Raw genomic sequence first — 17,357 nt, 5'->3', positions numbered from 1 at the left:
TTTGGATTGACATTGTAAGGAAATCGTACGGTCGTGATCTCATCACCAGTTACCCAGGGAGTTAAACGGCGTCGTTCCAAAGGAAGCAGTTGCCCAAAATTGCAATTTACAGTTTTCACTAATGTAACACAATTGAAATGCTGGTCATATATTCATGAAGCACTCTGCTCCTTCCCGCCACCTCATTGCCGCCGCCGCTTTCACCGGTACTGCGTCTGCCGCCTCCAGCGCCACCATGTCATCTGCTCAATCAGTAAGAATAATTTCCTGAAATACGGAATTCACATTAACTGCCATTTCTAAACTGTTGACGTAACTCTCCTTTACAGTTCCGAGGAGGCAGGGGACGCGGCAGGAGAAACTTTTCGCACCGTCCTTCCGGAGAACGAAATGAAGAAGATATTGTAACTGGAGACTCTCACTTCAATTCTGTTCGGGAAACCAATCGAAATCTCCGCCCGTCTCCTAATTTTCGACCTTTCCGGCCTAGGGCACCATCGCCAAATATTCATTCTACTCATCATAATTATGGACGATTGCCGCCTCCTCAACCACGTCAGCAGTTTCATCCCAATCAGCAATCCTATAGAGCAATGCCACCACCAGCAGGGTTTTATCAGAATCAGCAGTTCAATAGAGCAGTGCCACAGCCGCCTCTAAGACCACAATATTATCAGAATCAGCAGCTCAATAGACCGATTTTTTATGAGAATCAGAAGTTTAATAGACCAAATTTTTATGAGAATCAGCCGTTCAGGCCACGGCCATTGCCTCCCAAGGCTTTGAACTTTCGGAATTGGGAGTATGCTAGACCTGGACCTCCACCTCATTGCGGTAAATTTGCATCTCTTATTAATGTCGCGTTTACTGAGTTTGGGTACATTCAACTGTTGGTACAATTCCAAGCCAGGATAAAAGAAGGGTGTATGTGATAGGTTGACAACCAACTTAAAGCTAGTCAATTGATAATGAATCTTCTTGCTTGAGATTGAGACATTGTTGTGGTTTTTTTTTTGTTGTTGCTTAGAGGGAAGGATATACATGAAGTTAAGAATCCATGTATCCAAATCGCTATATGGATAGTGTATTATGTTTGTGATATGAGTTTGTAGTCATAAAATATGGTCAATTTAGAAATATTCCTCTGGCTTATTGGACGACAGGATGTGGTAGAGAAAAGTGAAGTGCAATATGAGAGGATATATATAGGTATTCTAGGTTGATTATTCTTTATAATCAAACAAAGTAGGACCTACTTGTTTCATATGAAGTGTTCATATGCAAATGGTGCGGAGAAGAGTTTCAGTGCCAGTTATGCTAACTGATATAAAACTTCCACTTTGACAAAGGCGAATTGCGACAAAGCTGAATTATGTTGTTCTAATCTAAATGTGATCATGTCCAATGGTCAAACATAGGTATAAATATTTACTTTGGATACTCTAAAACACACGAAATGCTTACTGAACTTGAAGATACTCTTGTAGAAGAGAATGGAAAGAAGGGGAGGTAAACAAAAGAAAGAGAGGAAGCGGAAACATCATTCCCAGTTGGCTCCTCCCAAAAAAAGCAGTGCATTTTTTTGAATTACCCGAATCTGATATACTGTCCTAGATTAGGAATCCAAACTTCATGGTTTATGGTAGCTCATTTGAAAATGTGATATATAAGGAGAAAACTAAATGCTGCCTTTGATAGGGATTACAAAGGAGGTCTAACTTTGCAATAACCCACCGTAGTTGAAGAAGGGTAAGACTACTGTCTTGTGAGTCAGGTAGGGTGAGAGTAATATTAAAACTTTCAGTTTAGGTAATGATTTTGGAAGCTAAATGAAATCCGGAAGACTGTCTCAGGGGACGAGGATTTTTTATGATCGAGAAATCTGTTAGGATCAACTGGAGCCTTTTGAAGTTGGTGATAATGTGTCTTGCCCCTCTACCCTTCTCGACTTAAATACAAGGCTTAGTTCACATGGTACTTGTGACCTGAGTCACAAGTCCCTCAATCTTTTTCCACTTGAAAGCCCTAGCGGCATCAAGTTCACAGATGGAGAGGATAAAATCTTACTAGAATAGATGAGAATGTCACAATAGTTGTTTCAGCCTTTTCAAGACAGAAAATTTTCATGGCGTAGTTTTTTTATTTTTTGGTAAATATACTGAGTTTATTATCAAGTTAGAATTACAAAGCAAAAGAAATAATACAGAACTGGACATCTCCTAGAACTGTAATCAGCAAGTATTCTAGCATAATATGCCCAACCAACTACATAGTGTTAGAGCCTGCATACATCACAGTGGCTATTCACTTAGGGTACCGATCTAACACCTGCAATGTTTCACCCAATTCAGACTCAATTCTATCTTTGATATGGACCTTTTGAACAGTTTTGCTCACTAGAACTTAACAGCTTCTGCTTTTTTTCTGGAGGATCCTATGATTCCTCTCCTGCCAGATGTAATATACACTAGCTGGTAGTGCAATTTTGAATTCTTCGGCTTCTGGGAGTTCACCTGCAGTGAAATTTATCCCACACTGCTCCTCTACCCATCCTGTAGCTTGCCAGTTTAGGATTTTCTGCCAGACTTGGGTTGAGTAGGAGCAGCTGAAGAACAGGTGCTCAGTGTTGTCATTCCCATAATCACACAGGTCATAGCTGATGTTGTCCACACTCCCCACGCAACTGGTCTCTCCTTTGTCAGGAGTCTACCATGTAAATTCACATCTCAATTATACGACCTCTTCTTCATTATACTAGGAATCACGTGTCATGCCAAGAGATGTCTCAGTTTTTCTTGAAGGATGGACAATAGGAGGAAGGAGTGGCTTTGAATTGAAGCTATGTAATGCCATCCCTGCCACAATTTGGTGGATCGTATGGTGAGAAAGAAGCTCTAGAATTTTTGAAGACAAAATCGAAAATGTAATTAGTCTTAGGTTGGATGTTAAGGATGTAGAGGCCTTACTCGAGTTTATTAGTTCTGTTCACAGTCAGTAAGGCTTCTTTTCTGTAACTGCTTCTAATCACCAACATTCTCTTGATGCTGGTTTTCATTTATAAAATAATCTTTTAAAAAAACATGAGCTAGAGCTCTCCACATGTCTCTTTTGAAGATTTGCTTGAGTAAGACAAGCATGTAGCTATTAGTTAAATAGCATAAAACAATATCACATGCTTAAATGAAAATTCAAATATGAAGTATCTAGGAGCTCATCTGTCTTAACCTTTATGGACAGAGTTACTTGATACCTGTTGCAGGTATCCCTGGAATTAGTCGAGGTGCACGAAAGTTGGCTTAGACACCATGGTAATAATAAAAATATAAAACTCGGAGTAAACAGGGCGAACTATTTAAGGTGTAAAGTGTTCACAAGGTGTTAGTCTAAGGATCAAAGTGTATATAAGGTGAACGTCTCATTTATCAATGTGATAGCCCTACAAGAGTTTAGTCCATGTGGTCACTCGGATTTCTCGGGGGCTGCTTGACTTGATGCTTTCTCCTGCGAGTTCCATTGTAAAGACTCTGGGACAACTTACCACCTATTGCTGACACATTAGTAGGAGGGGAACCGGGAGCATTCATTTTGGCATTAAAAAGTTCCTCTTGCTTGCTACTGTGGAATATATCCTTTCAAGCCATTCCCTTCTGCAATATGCCTTTTAATTGCATCTTAGAAAAGAAAAAAGTTTGTCAAATGATTTCTTTGCCCCCTTTATACCACTATGTTTTGGAACATTCCATTAATATATTACAAACTCATTCATCCAAGTCAGCTGAAATATGGTCATGATTTTAAGATTGTAGAGGGCCAATATTTTTGACTCGTGCTGTTCATCTTTGAGATACTCCTTTACTTTCGATGTCTGGCTGTGTAGGTCATAGTTTTTGGTCTTAGTCTGCTAAGATTGGTCTTCACCAAATTGATGAATGGTTTACTTGCCATTATATTTTGCAGAACGATTTACAGTCTTATCATACAACATACTAGCTGATTACCTTGCTAATGATCATCAGAGAAAACTTTATTTTCACATACCACAACATATTTTGAACTGGGAATGGCGTAAAAGAAGTATCCTTTCTGAGCTTGGATGGTGGTCAGCTGATATATTGTGTCTTCAGGTTATGATTCTTTTCTCAATTAATGTTGACCTTCTACACTCTTAATCACAGTGACGTTGTGGAATAGGCATAGATTGATGTTGTATGATTGAGGGTGTTGGAAAATATTCAATTTTTTAATATTTACTGGTTCTCCCTTCCAGTTTGGCATGAAAGGTGCAGTAGTATCAGTGAATTGATAATTTTGTTTGTAAATGTATGTCTGTAGGCTCCCGCAGAAAATTTAAAAACCATGGTTAAGGCGAAGAGATTTTATATTTATAAAAAAAAGAAGATATTTTCCTCCATTTGATCTTCATCTATATATGTATGTGTATATATGTGTGTAAAAGAGAGAGTTATGTATATAGTGAGAAATAAGAAACATGGGATAAAGAATTGGGAGGATGTGTACAGATAATTATCAATTGAGAGAATCTTTGAAGATATTCTTTTATGTTCACACTCTTCAATATATATTGTTGCATTACTCTGTGGGTTACACTAAACTTATAAGTTTCATGTAATCCTAGTCTATTTGCACAATATATGTAACACTTCTCTTCAATCTGGTGCTTACAACGGAGATATGTGTGTGTGTGTGTGTGTGTGTGTGTGTGTGACTAGTTTGTAAAAGCAAGGAATTTGGTGAATATATATGCAAGCTAGTCATCGATCATATAAACTATGTGGCATTGTGTCCTAAGAGTTTCTCTTTGATAAGTGAAGAGTGACAAACTATGAAGTGCTGCTTGATCATCATGCATAATCTCTATGTGAATATATCACCAATCTCTCCAGGTTTCAAATCTTTGAATAGTTTCTTTGAGATCATCTCTTACACAATGCAGAAAATCAAAGAAAGTGTATCAACACTTTGTATTCTCTGTGTAAAGAAGAGGGTATAGAAAGAACTGAACAGTTAGTAGACTTCTTAGTATATGTGTAATTATCGTTACTCTCCTTGTATTGACTTTTGGTCTTATAACTTCTTTTTGGAGGTTGCCAGCATGCCCTTAATGCTGAAGAATACAATCTTACCTTTCTAAAGAAAAATATATGTGTGTATGTGCGCATATATTTTATCTTCTCACCAAAGCTTAATATAATCAATCTTGTCCTAACCCCTCTATAATCATCTTTCCAGGAAAGAAAAGTTCTTTTGTAAAGCAATGCAAGTCACCAACCCAATTTATCATTCCTAACCTATAAGTCTGTTTCATTGTTTATTTATATAATTTCTAGAAGTAACAATTCATAGTAAGGCGTATGATGTTTCCTCATTTCAGGAGGTTGACAGATTCCAGGAGTTGGAGGCAGAGTTGAAGTTGCGTGGATACAGTGGCATCTGGAAGGTTTTTGATGCTTTCATGCTATTTATCACATATTGAATAATTTTACAGATTATTTGTTGGTGGACTTACTGTTGATTAATATGTTGTGGAACAGAACCAGAGCGACGCCCCAACCAAACCCAATTGTATCTGTATTTTTCCCAATTTCATACATTATAATATACATCATTAGTCAACATTTTGTTGTGAAGTGCAATGTGTAGAGGAATGAGGACCCAATAATAAATTTAGCAAACATCTTGGAGGGAGGCTTTCTTACTTGATTTTGGAATGCTGAATAATCCTCTGTGTGTTTCAAAACAAGGAGGGTTTATAATTTGAGTTTCTTATTCGCTAAATCAGAACCATTATATGATTTCTTTGATACACTCTAAGTCCTTTGTTTCATAGTACTACTTTCTTGTGCCACGTGGAATTGATTAACATGATTATATTTGATGTTTGATGTAGAGGCGTACGGGAGATCCAGCTGATGGATGTGCAATATTTTGGCATGCATCAAGGCAAGAAAATTCTATTCCTTTGCACCCTCAAATCGGAAGAATAGACTAAATTGACAATGCTGGTACTTAATTGTTGCATGAGGAAGCCCTTAGTTAAAATGTTTTTTGTTTATTGATCCAGTGTTTTGTACATTTGTTCTAGTCATGCCTTTGCAGATATTTGATACTTTTAGCTGTTATGTGTGTTCTTCAGTGGCTTTTATCTAGCTTCTCTTTTCTGGATTTTATGCAGTTCTTACAGGCTCTATTTTTCTAATAGTTAGTCCTCAAAATTTGTCTTCCTTCCTTGGCAATCCTATAGCACTCTGTTGCCCATATATAAATGAATTAAGGATTGATAAAGTGTTCTTTATGGAGGAGTGCTAACAACATAATACTTCTTTCTGCACCGGCAAACACAATCAGCCATTCAGTCTATCATGTTTTAGTGTGTATTGTTTCCTTGATAAACTCATCACATCTACTCCCCTCATTCTATGATCAACGTAATTCTTTCTGCATTAGCAAACATAATCAATCACATTTTAGTGCATATTGTTTCCTTGATTAACTTGTCAGATTTTACTTGCCTTATGCTATGATCATCATCGTTTGAACTTCCACGAATATCAAAATTTTGTCCCTATAGTTCTTATATTGTTAGTATTTTTGCTTCCTGGTTTCCACAGATTTTGTATCTTTTGGCAGTTCTACACCTAATATTATATGGACAAATGTTAAACTCTTGTCGTACTTCATTGCCAGTGATGGTTGTTTTCTAATGACAACTGCTGGTCCATATATGATATATCATTTCTGGTAAAAACATAGTCACTGATTTTGGCTGTTTGAAAAGCTTGTATATAAGCTATTGGATATATTGTACTGATTTGCATTGCAATGAGTTACTTTGATGTGCTTACTAGCTTCAGTGATTCTTAACTATGTGTCTGTTCAATGTAAACATTGGTGTCACAGAATCCAGTCTTATGTTACATCATTGCCACTTTTGTAGTGTCTCTGGTAATGTGCATTTCTATTGGTGTGAATTCTGTACTATAGCTAAGCTGGAACTTGCTTGATATGCTCGCGGTCATTTAAACATGCTGGTAGTCATTTCTAGACCTTTGGCAAATATAATTTGGCTGTATGTCTAGAGATCCGCAATTCTAGCATATTAATTACTTTTGCTTGATTAGTCTCAGATACTCAATGCACTATTCAATGATTTGTGTTATCATCTTAATTTTAACCTTTTGGCGTATATTTTTTGCAAGATGCAGTATGTGTGATGACATCTAACTACTGGTCCATGATATTATCTTGTCTGAATTTAATTTAAATTTTGTATGTTAGATTCAAATTGGTGCATGAAGAATTTGTTGAATTTAAAAAGTTTGGGCTTCGGGATAATGTTGCCCAGATATGTGTATTTGAGGTGCGGAAATTCTTCTTAAATATTTCATCGCTTTACTGTGGGTATCTTCAAGTTCAAAACTTGCTTTTCTGATGTTGCGTTCATCTATTGCTAACAGTCTCTTGGTCAGCAAAATAAGAGTTCACCAGCTCCCTTAGCAAGGTAGGTCTTCTTTGTTTTGAGAGTTGCACTGTATAACAACTTACTCTTGAATGTTTGATTTGTACCTTATCATTCAATATCTGTTGAGGGCTTTCTTATTTTTTTCCTTTTCCCCAACTAAATTTTTGCACTTGCAGCCCTGGTCACTCCAGTAAGGTTGTAATTTGTAATACTCATGTGCTTTTCAATCCTAAAAGGGGAGAGATTAAGCTCGGACAGGTACTTATTGTCAATTAATACTGTCTTTTCAATTTTCACCACATCAATGTGTGCATGAATTTGTTTCGAAACAGCTATCCAGTACTTGTATATCCTTTACTTGGTAGTTATCCAATCATACATTACTCTACTTCACACATTAGCAACCTGCTAGATTGTAGTCATTGCTCATATATGTATCTTTACTGATTTCCCTGTGTGCTAAAATGCATTTAAAGAGAAACTAGTAATTATCATGTTTCTGTGATAAGTGAATACAACCTCTGTTTACTAGAGGAAAGTGCCCCCTCCTGTCTCGCCCCGTTTCCATCCTACTTCCCTCATTTAGTATAGCATACTTGGCAGATCTGTCTCGTTTGTTTACTCATAAATTTGGTTTGCTTTCAATTCATGATTGACACAACTTCTTTAGTTTAGCATTTTTAGATGCAAGGGAGATACCACTTGATTGGATTCAACTCTTCTTCTGTTTAGTGTAAATAAATTTTGTGACAACCAGGTTAGGGTGCTTCTGGATAAGGCTGGTGGTGTTTCAAAACTTTGGGACAATGCTCCTATTGTAATTTGTGGAGATTTTAACAGTACACCAAAGGTGGGTTCAATAATTCCCATCGAAGCGCTTAAGTTTTTCCATCAGTGCATATATTCTACTCTTACTTACATGTGAGAATGTTATGTTGTGCAATAGTTCTGTTCATCTTTTTACACTTCCCAGAATCCATGCAATAATTCCTTATTCTTCTTCTCCTTTACCAGAGTCCATTATACAACTATCTTGCCGAGGAAAGAGTAAGCTTCAGATAATATTTTCTTTCTTGTTGCTGCCCCCACTCCTTTTTCTTCTGTGCCTTCTCTAAAGATATGATGATTCTGTGCTTTGAAATGCATTTTGGATATTTTTTTCCCACAGCTAGACTTATCAGAAGTGCCTCGGGATAAAGTGTCAGGACAGGAATCAGCTACAATTAATACAGTGAAGCACAGCTTCAATGCTAGTGCTAGGTAACGACTTCTAACCTTGTTAAAAGAAATTACGTTAAATTCATGGAGACTTTGTACTACATTGTTTCCTCCTTGACCTTTTCTTCTGAATTCCTTGAAACAGCTCATGTATAATCCTACAAGTTTTCTACTTCAATATCATTGCTCAACTACGCCCCAATCCCTAGCTATTTGGGGTGGACTATATTAATCCATCCTGTATATCATTCTTCTCTATTTAGGTCCAGTACATTTCAATACTTGTATATAATGTATATTTGATGTAAATCAGTGACTTTTTAAAACTAGAGGTTCTAAAATTCACTCTTATTGCTACACTGGCATACAGGTATTTAATCAAATTAGAAAGACTTTTGACAAACTCTGGACTTGATGCAAGTGTAACAACTAATGATTAATCCCTATAGTTGGTATTGCTAATATGGATTCTTTGTTTTTTCTTTGGCTAAACTAAGAGATTAACATTGTAGGGAGATGTCATATTATCATAGTTGTAAACCTCTTAGCTCCATTACAGAAAAGACAAAAAAAATATTTTTTTAGCGCCAGTAAATGAAGTCTTTTCTAGAGCTTAGGAGCTAACAAAGTCCAAAAACAAGTCAAACATTAACATGTGTGAGAAAGCTCCAACTGAACAAACAAACTGAACATTTCACCTTTGTTAATGTGGATCCTTTGCTTTCGTAGTGTTCTAGAGAATTTTAAGGTCATTCTAGAAAATTTAGCTCCATATGATTTTGGTTTGCCTTGTCCTTTTGGTCCTCAAGGCTCAAAGGATCATTGTACCATCACACCTATAGGCTGGTTCATTCAGAAGTTCACTAAATATATCAAGTTATCTCAAGCACCTTCTGTCATTTTATTCTCAATGTGCTTTACTTGCATTCTCTGTCTGATCTAATCATTTCTAGTTTGTCTATTACTAAATACTCCCTCCGTCCCATTTTATATGTCATCTCTTTCTATAAATAATTGGTCCATAATACTTGTCATTTCATTAAATCAATGCATAAATTAGCATATTGCTCCTTTTTTAACCTTGTGAGTTATTAGCATTGAAAACATACATTGGACCAACTTACAAAAGTTAAGTAAATGATTCATGTTCATTGATTAAATTAAATAATCAAAATAAATCAATTCATACTCATTGATTGAGAACTTGAGTTCCAAAGAAGGGTAAAATTACATCATTTCTTAATGAGTGCAAGGTAAAAAGATGACATATAAAGTGGGACGGAGGGAGTAACTTACCAAATGCGGTGTCCATTTTTTCTGAGGATTTGAATTTGGCTTGTAGGGATTGCAGTGAAAAAGAATAATAAAATGCAAGATCATTATGGGCTGTCCACCGGTCCTTTCTTTGGATTTGTTGATCACATATTCATGTTGAGATTTAAGCACGGACCTATTAAAAATTGCATTTGAGTTTCTATATTTTATATTAAGGAAGGATCTTGTGTTCTTTCTGTAAATGAAGGAAGATTCACATTTCTTCTCTCTCTGATCTAATCATTTCTAATGTTGTGTTTTGGATGCGAGGAAAGCCCTTAAATTAAGTATTTAATTATTATTTTAGTAGCTTTATTTATTATTTTAGAGTAGGGTTTATGTTAAGGTTATTCTAATTTGGAATCATAAGAATTAGACTTCCTATTGATGTGATAAGACTCCTATTTAAATGGGATTTTGATGAATAAACTGGTATGTCATATTTCAGTAAAAAGCAAAAGATTGGAGTTCTCTCTTCCATTGAACTCTAAGGTTTCAGTCTCCCTTCAATGAGCTAAAGTTATATACCAAAATAGGTCGATCTAGGAATTCGAACAAAGGCAAGGGAAAGTCGAAGTCAATTGATTTAGATTTTCTTACATAGTCCTGTGACTCAATCCTTCTCTAAGAATCCTAACATGTTGTCTTCTATTTGATAAATAACTCACCAAAAGTGGGGCCATTGTTTCTGAGGATTTGAGTTTGGCTTATAGGGATTGCAGTGAAAAAGATAATAAAATACAAGATCATTATGTTTTGTCTATCTATCATTTCTTTTGATTTGTTGATCACATATTTATGTTGAGCTTGAAGCACGGGCCTATTCAAAAATGCAATTGGGTTTCTATTTTTTATCAAGGATCTTGTATTCTTTCTATTTTTGATTACTTTCTGGATCCACCCTTGATGTTTCTAAAACTGGATTTCTCTTTTGATACAACAGACACCAGGATGCAGTTAACTCTTCTCAAAGCTCTGAAGTGGCTAGTGAGAGAGAGGTAAAAGACAATAAGATGGCATCAGCTGAACAGAAATTCGATACTCGAGAAAAAGATTCAGGAACTGGATCTTCTGCATGTACCTTATCTCAGCCTCAGAGTTCTGTAGAATATGAGCCAGGAATTTCTTGTATGGTTATCTCATGCTCTGAAAGTACAGCTGATTTGCCTAGAGTAATCCATGGTAATGTAGCTGACAGTTTTGGTCAAACTATTTCAGTTCCTTTTGTTGTTTCTAGAGAAAATCCAAGTAGTTCTTGTGATGAAAGCTCATTTTTCTAGTTGAAGGTACAAGTCATGAAGCCAATTCATTAGAATCTTGTCAAGAAGATGAATATGATAAGGACTCTGAGAGTGGATATAACAAGGCCGACCCTAATGCCACATCTACCTCTTCTCACAAAAATTTTGTAGCAGAAGTGCGTTCAGGAATTGATTCAGAGAGAGTTAAGGATGGGCAGTCCAATGTAGGTGATTTTGGTTCTGAAAATGCTTTGAGCATTCACAGGCCTATAATACCCCATTGTTCAGATGTGTCATCGACGGGACTATTTTCTGATTCTTCAGATGTACATGAAGTTTCTCTTCCAGAAAGCTCGGAAAGTGTGTCGTCAATTGGTAAAGAGAGTTCCCCTAAAATATCACGTGAACTTAAAAACTCATACACAGAGACTTGTTTTGATGTCCTGTTGGACGAAAAGATGGCCAACTTGTCACTTAGTGTGGTCTCTGAAGGCACAAAAGAAGATGAACTTTTGGTTGAAAATCGTGAAGCATTTTTGTCCCAGTTACATGATGAAGCTAGTTCCTTTCCATCAGACTCTGACCAACTTCAAACAACTTCTCTTGAGGAATTGGATGAGTCATTAAAGAAGTGTGACGGTTCCTTAGAGTTGCGTTCTTTAAGTGATGAGATTGCAGATGATGCTCCTAATTTGGATTCTGAGGTTGTTGACAGAGAGAACTCAATTTATGATCCATCAGCTTGGACGCCAATTGATATAGAAACCGCTACAGGCAATGCACATTGCAAACTATTGGAACATAATCTGAAGTTGACAAGTGCATATAGGGAAGTAGAGGTTGCTCTTATTAAAAGAAGCTTTTAGTCTGTGTTTTTTTCAATCATACGGAAGATATGAACAATATATTCTTCACTTGGCTGGTAATTTGGTTACTACTTGCTCATTTTTTAACTCTGCAATTCACATATTGGCAGTTGCAGGATTTTTCTGGAACAAGAGATTCAACAGGAGAACCTGAGGTGACCAGCTATCACAGGCTTTTCATGGGTACAGTTGATTATATATGGTGAGCATCTTTTGAGTTCTTCCTTAGCTTCTCCTTCCTTTTTGTTCACGGCATATTTTAAATGCTCTTGATATAAGTTACCTAAAGAATCTAACCACAATCTGTGGTTAGTGGTTTTGGTATTCTATCAGTTAGAAATCAAGAATGACATGAGAAACTTATTGTTCAAATTACACTCAGGCGTTCTGAAGGCCTACAGACTGCAAGGGTGCTTGCTCCGATTCCAAAAAATGCCATGCAATTTGTGAGAGGTTTCCCTACTAAGGTATATAAAAGAAACTCTGACTAGTTTCTTTACGGAACAACAGTGCTGATTCATCTTTTCTGCACAGAACTTTGTTTTTATTATGCATGGGGAAACATTTGTTTGATCTCCTCTCATATAATAGCCTTCAAAATTTAGTGCTGTAATTTAATTTGCGATAGAGATGAAATGACTTAACTTCCTGCAATTCTTTATCACTTGTGTACCTGCTGCCTTATGAATAGCATGTAAGTTAACTTTTATGACACATTAGTACAGATTTAGTCCTTGAAATATTAATTCATGATCATCGACTTACTGTCATATACTTGAGAGAAGCTCAGATACAGTTTCCAGGTTAAGATAGATGCACATTTGTTAACCTAAACCTGTCAGGTAGGGAAGTTTCATTAGACTGTTGAGTGAAAAGAGTGTGAGGATATGAGAATAGAAAGATGTATTCATGATTTGATAGTATGAGTATTTCAACACTTAAACTTTAGGTGTCAAACACGGGCCCAATGTGGACAATGTTTAAGGTTTTGGCTTTAAAATTAACAATTCCAAATATGACCGCTGAAATTACTGGAGTAACTTACTTTGGTGAGAAATGTAAGTCTAGCTAAATATAAATTTTGCATCTAAAGTAGGGCTAGGCTTCTATGGCCATGAACATCACAGGGAAACTTTGAAGTTCCTCAGAAAGGTAAGTTCCATTTTGATCAAGAGGTAATATGCTTATTCAATTTGGAAATAATATTGAATTTGAAGATGTAGAAAAGAAAGTTATCCATAACTGGAGAAAAATCCTTAGATGTTGTAAGAAATAAAAGAAAGGTTTGAAAGAATTAAATGAATATGGAAAGAAATGCCTTACACCTGAATCCTTTTTTGGCCACGCTTAACAATGGACAAGATGGATTTTTCCCTTTTTGATGTGGTCACCAACACTATACTACATTAGGTCTAATTATTTACACTTACATGGTTACACATATCTAACGCTCACCCTCAAGTTAATTCATGCGGTCATATATCCTTAGCATGTTTCATGTTATTGATCAAGCCAAACAATGTTTTTGTAACTGTTAATATTATGCACCCTCTCGGTTCCACCAGATAAAGCCAAAAATTGTAGAACTGGGAAAACAAAGAAAACTTTGGCAAGTTGGGTGGCATAAGGCCGTACTCTGTTATGCGGAAGATATTTGGATCTCTATCTAGATAATAGATGCTTCAATACCATGTGAATAGGAGGAAAGTTGTTTGGCAGTGTAGTCTAGCAACCAATGAAGTTGGAAAGATAAGGATGGGAGACTAAGGTTCAGATCTTAGCTTAGGCAAAAAAGCTAGTTTATTTCGTTTCATCTGTCTAAGCTTTGTAAGAGAGTTGCGCAGTATCTGTTATGATGGGAAGATCAGATACCTGATTTGGTGGCAAGTTGCACACTAGTTAGCCCAAACAGCATTATTATTTGAAAGAACTGGTGTATTTATAACTTGATAATTTGACGGAAGCAAGACTTACCTATTTGTAATTGTCAAACATATAAAACGTAATATGGAAAATACTTAACATAAGAGACGTGACACTATTCAATGAGTAACGGATGTATTTTAAGTGCCAAACATAATTTAGATCATGCAGGATAACAACTAACATAAGACATTAACTCTTCTTATATTCTACACTCACACTTGGGGGTCATTTGGATGATGGCTAGTTATGCAAGGATTTTAATATATGTAACAATTTTATAGAAGGGCTGATATTAATTATGTGGGGATTGCAATGTATGAATAATACATATCATAGCTTTGAGGATATTTGTCAATTTAGGTGCTCTTATTTAGATTGCTGATATGAGTAGTCTTATTTCACATCTATTCTGCATTAAGTAATACATAAATTCCTGCATAGATTTTTGTAGTATTAGTAATGGAGAAGTCTATTTCAGAAACCAAATTCTGTACTATTTGTTATACATGATTCATTTTAATAAATCAGAATTTTAAGTCAGAAACCAAATAATTTAGTTATATTGAATTTTATATCGGAATTATTTTTTCTTATATGACAAACCAAACGAGCTGTTTACAATAAGAAGACAGAGAGACTATAGAAACACCATTCGAGTTATGCACTTAAACCTTTAAGAAATTCACATTAATTAATTTGCTGGTCATTTATCCTTCTGAGAGGAAAGTGGGTATTTCTAAAGGGCTGAGACCGGGATCACTTAAAGCATGAGCAAATTTTAGCAGCCAGTAACATGTCCATCTCCATAGTCAGTAAAAGCTAGATTGACCTCCGTTGAAGTATTATAAGTAGCATTTTTTATTTCTCTTGTTTTTAATTTTTATAATGGTGCAGTCATCTAAGAACGGAAATTATTTTTGGTGGTTCTGGCAAAGCAGTCATTTTCAATCTTCTAATAATCATTGGTAGATGTTTTTTCTTGTTTTTTAAAACCGTACAAGCTATCAAATGGAAACCAACAATGCAATTGCAAAAAATGCATAATCCATACACCAAACATTTCTGGGTTAAAGTGCCAAACCTTCCTTTCAATGGTAAAAAACACATGATCCGTGAGTTGTTTCTTTAGTTCTTCTTGGCATGCCTGAGCACATGACATACGACTCAATTGTTTGTAGGGAAAAAAGTACATATTGGAATTAGTTCAGTTGTCTATGAACCATGCAGTTTCATGGTAGACATGAAACTTCTAAGGGTATGGGCTCCCAGTAGTTTTAGCTGTAACATGGATAAGATCTGCAAATGCCCCGTTCTCTTTTATAGAGCCCGATATTCCTACGAACTTTACATTAATAGATAGCATGAAGTGGAAAAAATTTATTACTCTATTACAATGCAGTCGAATTGGCTTATTCTGTTACAACTCTTACATTTGTTAGATGCACTTTTCATTAACGATTTTTCTTTTAGCCATGTGATTATGTGTTGAACAGATATTCTTCTTTCTTTGTTTTGCTACTATTCAGAAATGGGGAAGTGATCATATTGCTCTGGTTTCGGAATTTGCTTTTACAAATGATATATCGCTCCACAATACTAGCGTCCAAAAACAGTAAAATTATGTCCACTCCAAAGGACTATACGAGTTTTCAGGTAAATAAAAGTTGAAGCTTTTTCATATAGTCTTAAGAGGATCATTCCCTCTGGTTTTCTACATGAATGTGTTGGTACTGTCTTTTCTCTTAAATTTGGAATTTCATGATTCCTTTGGAGGAATTTCTAGAAGTTATATACCAACGGTCCATCTTATAGCTTCATCCTTTGCAGTAAGTTTAACTTTTTGTTCTACTAGGGGGATGAAGGAATAGATTCATCTTGGAAGAGCTTCAATCTGGATATGAAGAAAGGATGAAGGTGTTTAAGGGCACTAATGATTCAAAGTCCTAGTGCATCGATAAGTTAAGATACACGAGTTCTGCTTTACAGGTAATCTTTACTCTATCCCTTTTACCCTAGTGTTGGGAAGAAGTGGACTCTAGAGGTCCTGCTAATTGAGTCAAGGAAGCAGATCGTTGTAATATCAAGTTCTTACCGCAACACATTTTGCGGTCGTCAGAGTGTTTATCCTTGATTTTGAAGGCTTTTTGTTTGCTAACTTGTTTACTATTCTTTTGATCTCTAATTAAGCTTCAGATAAGATGCATTAAAAATAGTATGTATTGCATTGAAAAAAATTATTTACAAAAATATCCTCCACTTCTTATAGTCGAAAAGATGCAAAAAAAAGTTTTGAGGGACAATTGGGTCTTTTATCATTTTGATCCATGCATTAAAACTATTGCATTGCTAATACCTAAAAATCTATGGTATTAGCAATGTACACCTTAATACACAATAGAGTGTCATTAGTTATACATAGGTTGAAAAAGAACACCAAACAAGGTACTATTAATACACAAGGCTAAAACATGCATTATTTTTCCCAAGACATTTTACCAAACAAAACACATATGATACAAGTTTTATTTATCAAAAATACATTTGTCACACATTTTAATACATTTATAGTAAATTGTATTTATTTTTTACCAAACAAGCATAATACATTTTGAGATACTTCTGATATATTTATATTACATGTATATTTACTTTTAATACATAACAGATTTATCATTATTGTCACGACCCAAAACGAGCCGCGAGTGGCACCCACACTTATCTTACTAGGTGAGCGAACCAACAATCTAAACCCCAATGTTTACCAGTATATAAATTTTGAATAGTAAATAAAATGCGGAAGATCCAAAACTCATTAACAAAATCAATTAAATAACTTCTAAAGTATAATACTTATCATCCCCAAAATCTGGAAGTCATCACATCAAGAACATCTATCCTCAAATTACTAAGTCTAAGAGTATTAAGAACTAAAATAAGTAGAAAGATGGTCCATGTCCGAACTTCAAAGACATCAAGACGTGAAGAAGAGAATCCAGCCCGAGCTAGGAATAATAGCTCACCTTGAAATCTGACGTGCTGAAGACTGGCTAGAGTTGAGGACGGGTCGAAGTCAATGGTGCACTTGCTGCACTCCACAAAACAACAAAAAGGAAATAAAAGTAGGGGTCAGTACAAGGAACACGTACTGAGTAGGTATCATCGGCCAACTCAAAATAGAAAGCAATATATATTGAATAATAATATAAAATCAACCACAATACTTAACAGGTGACGATCAACAAGTATAAGACCATTGGCAACAACACCAAGCACATCTATGAGGACTCAAGCCTCCACACCATACTCATTTAG

General features: G+C 35.7%; 1 protein-coding gene across 4 annotated transcripts; it reads left to right on the top strand.

The window, feature by feature from the left end:
• The first annotated feature begins 96 nt into the window (after nt 1-96).
• LOC107028432 (carbon catabolite repressor protein 4 homolog 6) lies at nt 97-16,257 on the top strand. 4 transcript variants are annotated; one of them, XM_015229502.2, is made up of 17 exons: nt 97-253; nt 330-834; nt 3,958-4,124; nt 5,393-5,458; nt 5,909-5,961; nt 7,297-7,378; nt 7,476-7,519; nt 7,657-7,738; nt 8,238-8,330; nt 8,495-8,527; nt 8,649-8,740; nt 10,956-11,194; nt 11,299-12,092; nt 12,230-12,321; nt 12,502-12,586; nt 15,572-15,698; nt 15,898-16,257. In XM_015229502.2, the coding sequence occupies exons 1-16, from the start codon at nt 155-157 to the stop codon at nt 15,659-15,661; spliced, it is 2,616 nt and encodes an 871-aa protein (XP_015084988.1). In that variant the 5' UTR covers nt 97-154; the 3' UTR covers nt 15,662-15,698; nt 15,898-16,257. The 4 variants fall into 4 exon arrangements, with proteins under 4 accessions (XP_015084988.1, XP_015084987.1, XP_015084986.1 ...); XM_015229501.2 differs by having other exon boundaries at nt 11,293-12,092; nt 12,236-12,321; XM_015229500.2 differs by having other exon boundaries at nt 11,293-12,092.
• The last annotated feature ends 1,100 nt before the right edge of the window (nt 16,258-17,357 follow it).

This window comes from Solanum pennellii, chromosome 8 (assembly GCF_001406875.1).
Source record: "Solanum pennellii chromosome 8, SPENNV200".
NCBI lineage: Eukaryota > Viridiplantae > Streptophyta > Magnoliopsida > Solanales > Solanaceae > Solanum > Solanum pennellii.
Note: the sequence above shows the minus strand (reverse complement) of the source record. Positions and strands in the feature narration are given on the sequence as shown.

What these genes read in the sequence shown, in the direction of transcription:
- LOC107028432 (XM_015229500.2), top strand. Translation starts at nt 155, where the DNA reads ATGAAGCACTCTGCTCCTTCCCGCCACCTCATTGCCGCCGCCGCTTTC. An exon ending in TGGACCTCCACCTCATTGCG is followed by an intron (nt 835 to 3,957) that starts GTAAATTTGCAT and finishes TATATTTTGCAG; the next exon opens with AACGATTTACAGTCTTATCA. An exon ending in GTGCATATAGGGAAGTAGAG is followed by an intron (nt 12,093 to 12,229) that starts GTTGCTCTTATT and finishes ACATATTGGCAG; the next exon opens with TTGCAGGATTTTTCTGGAAC.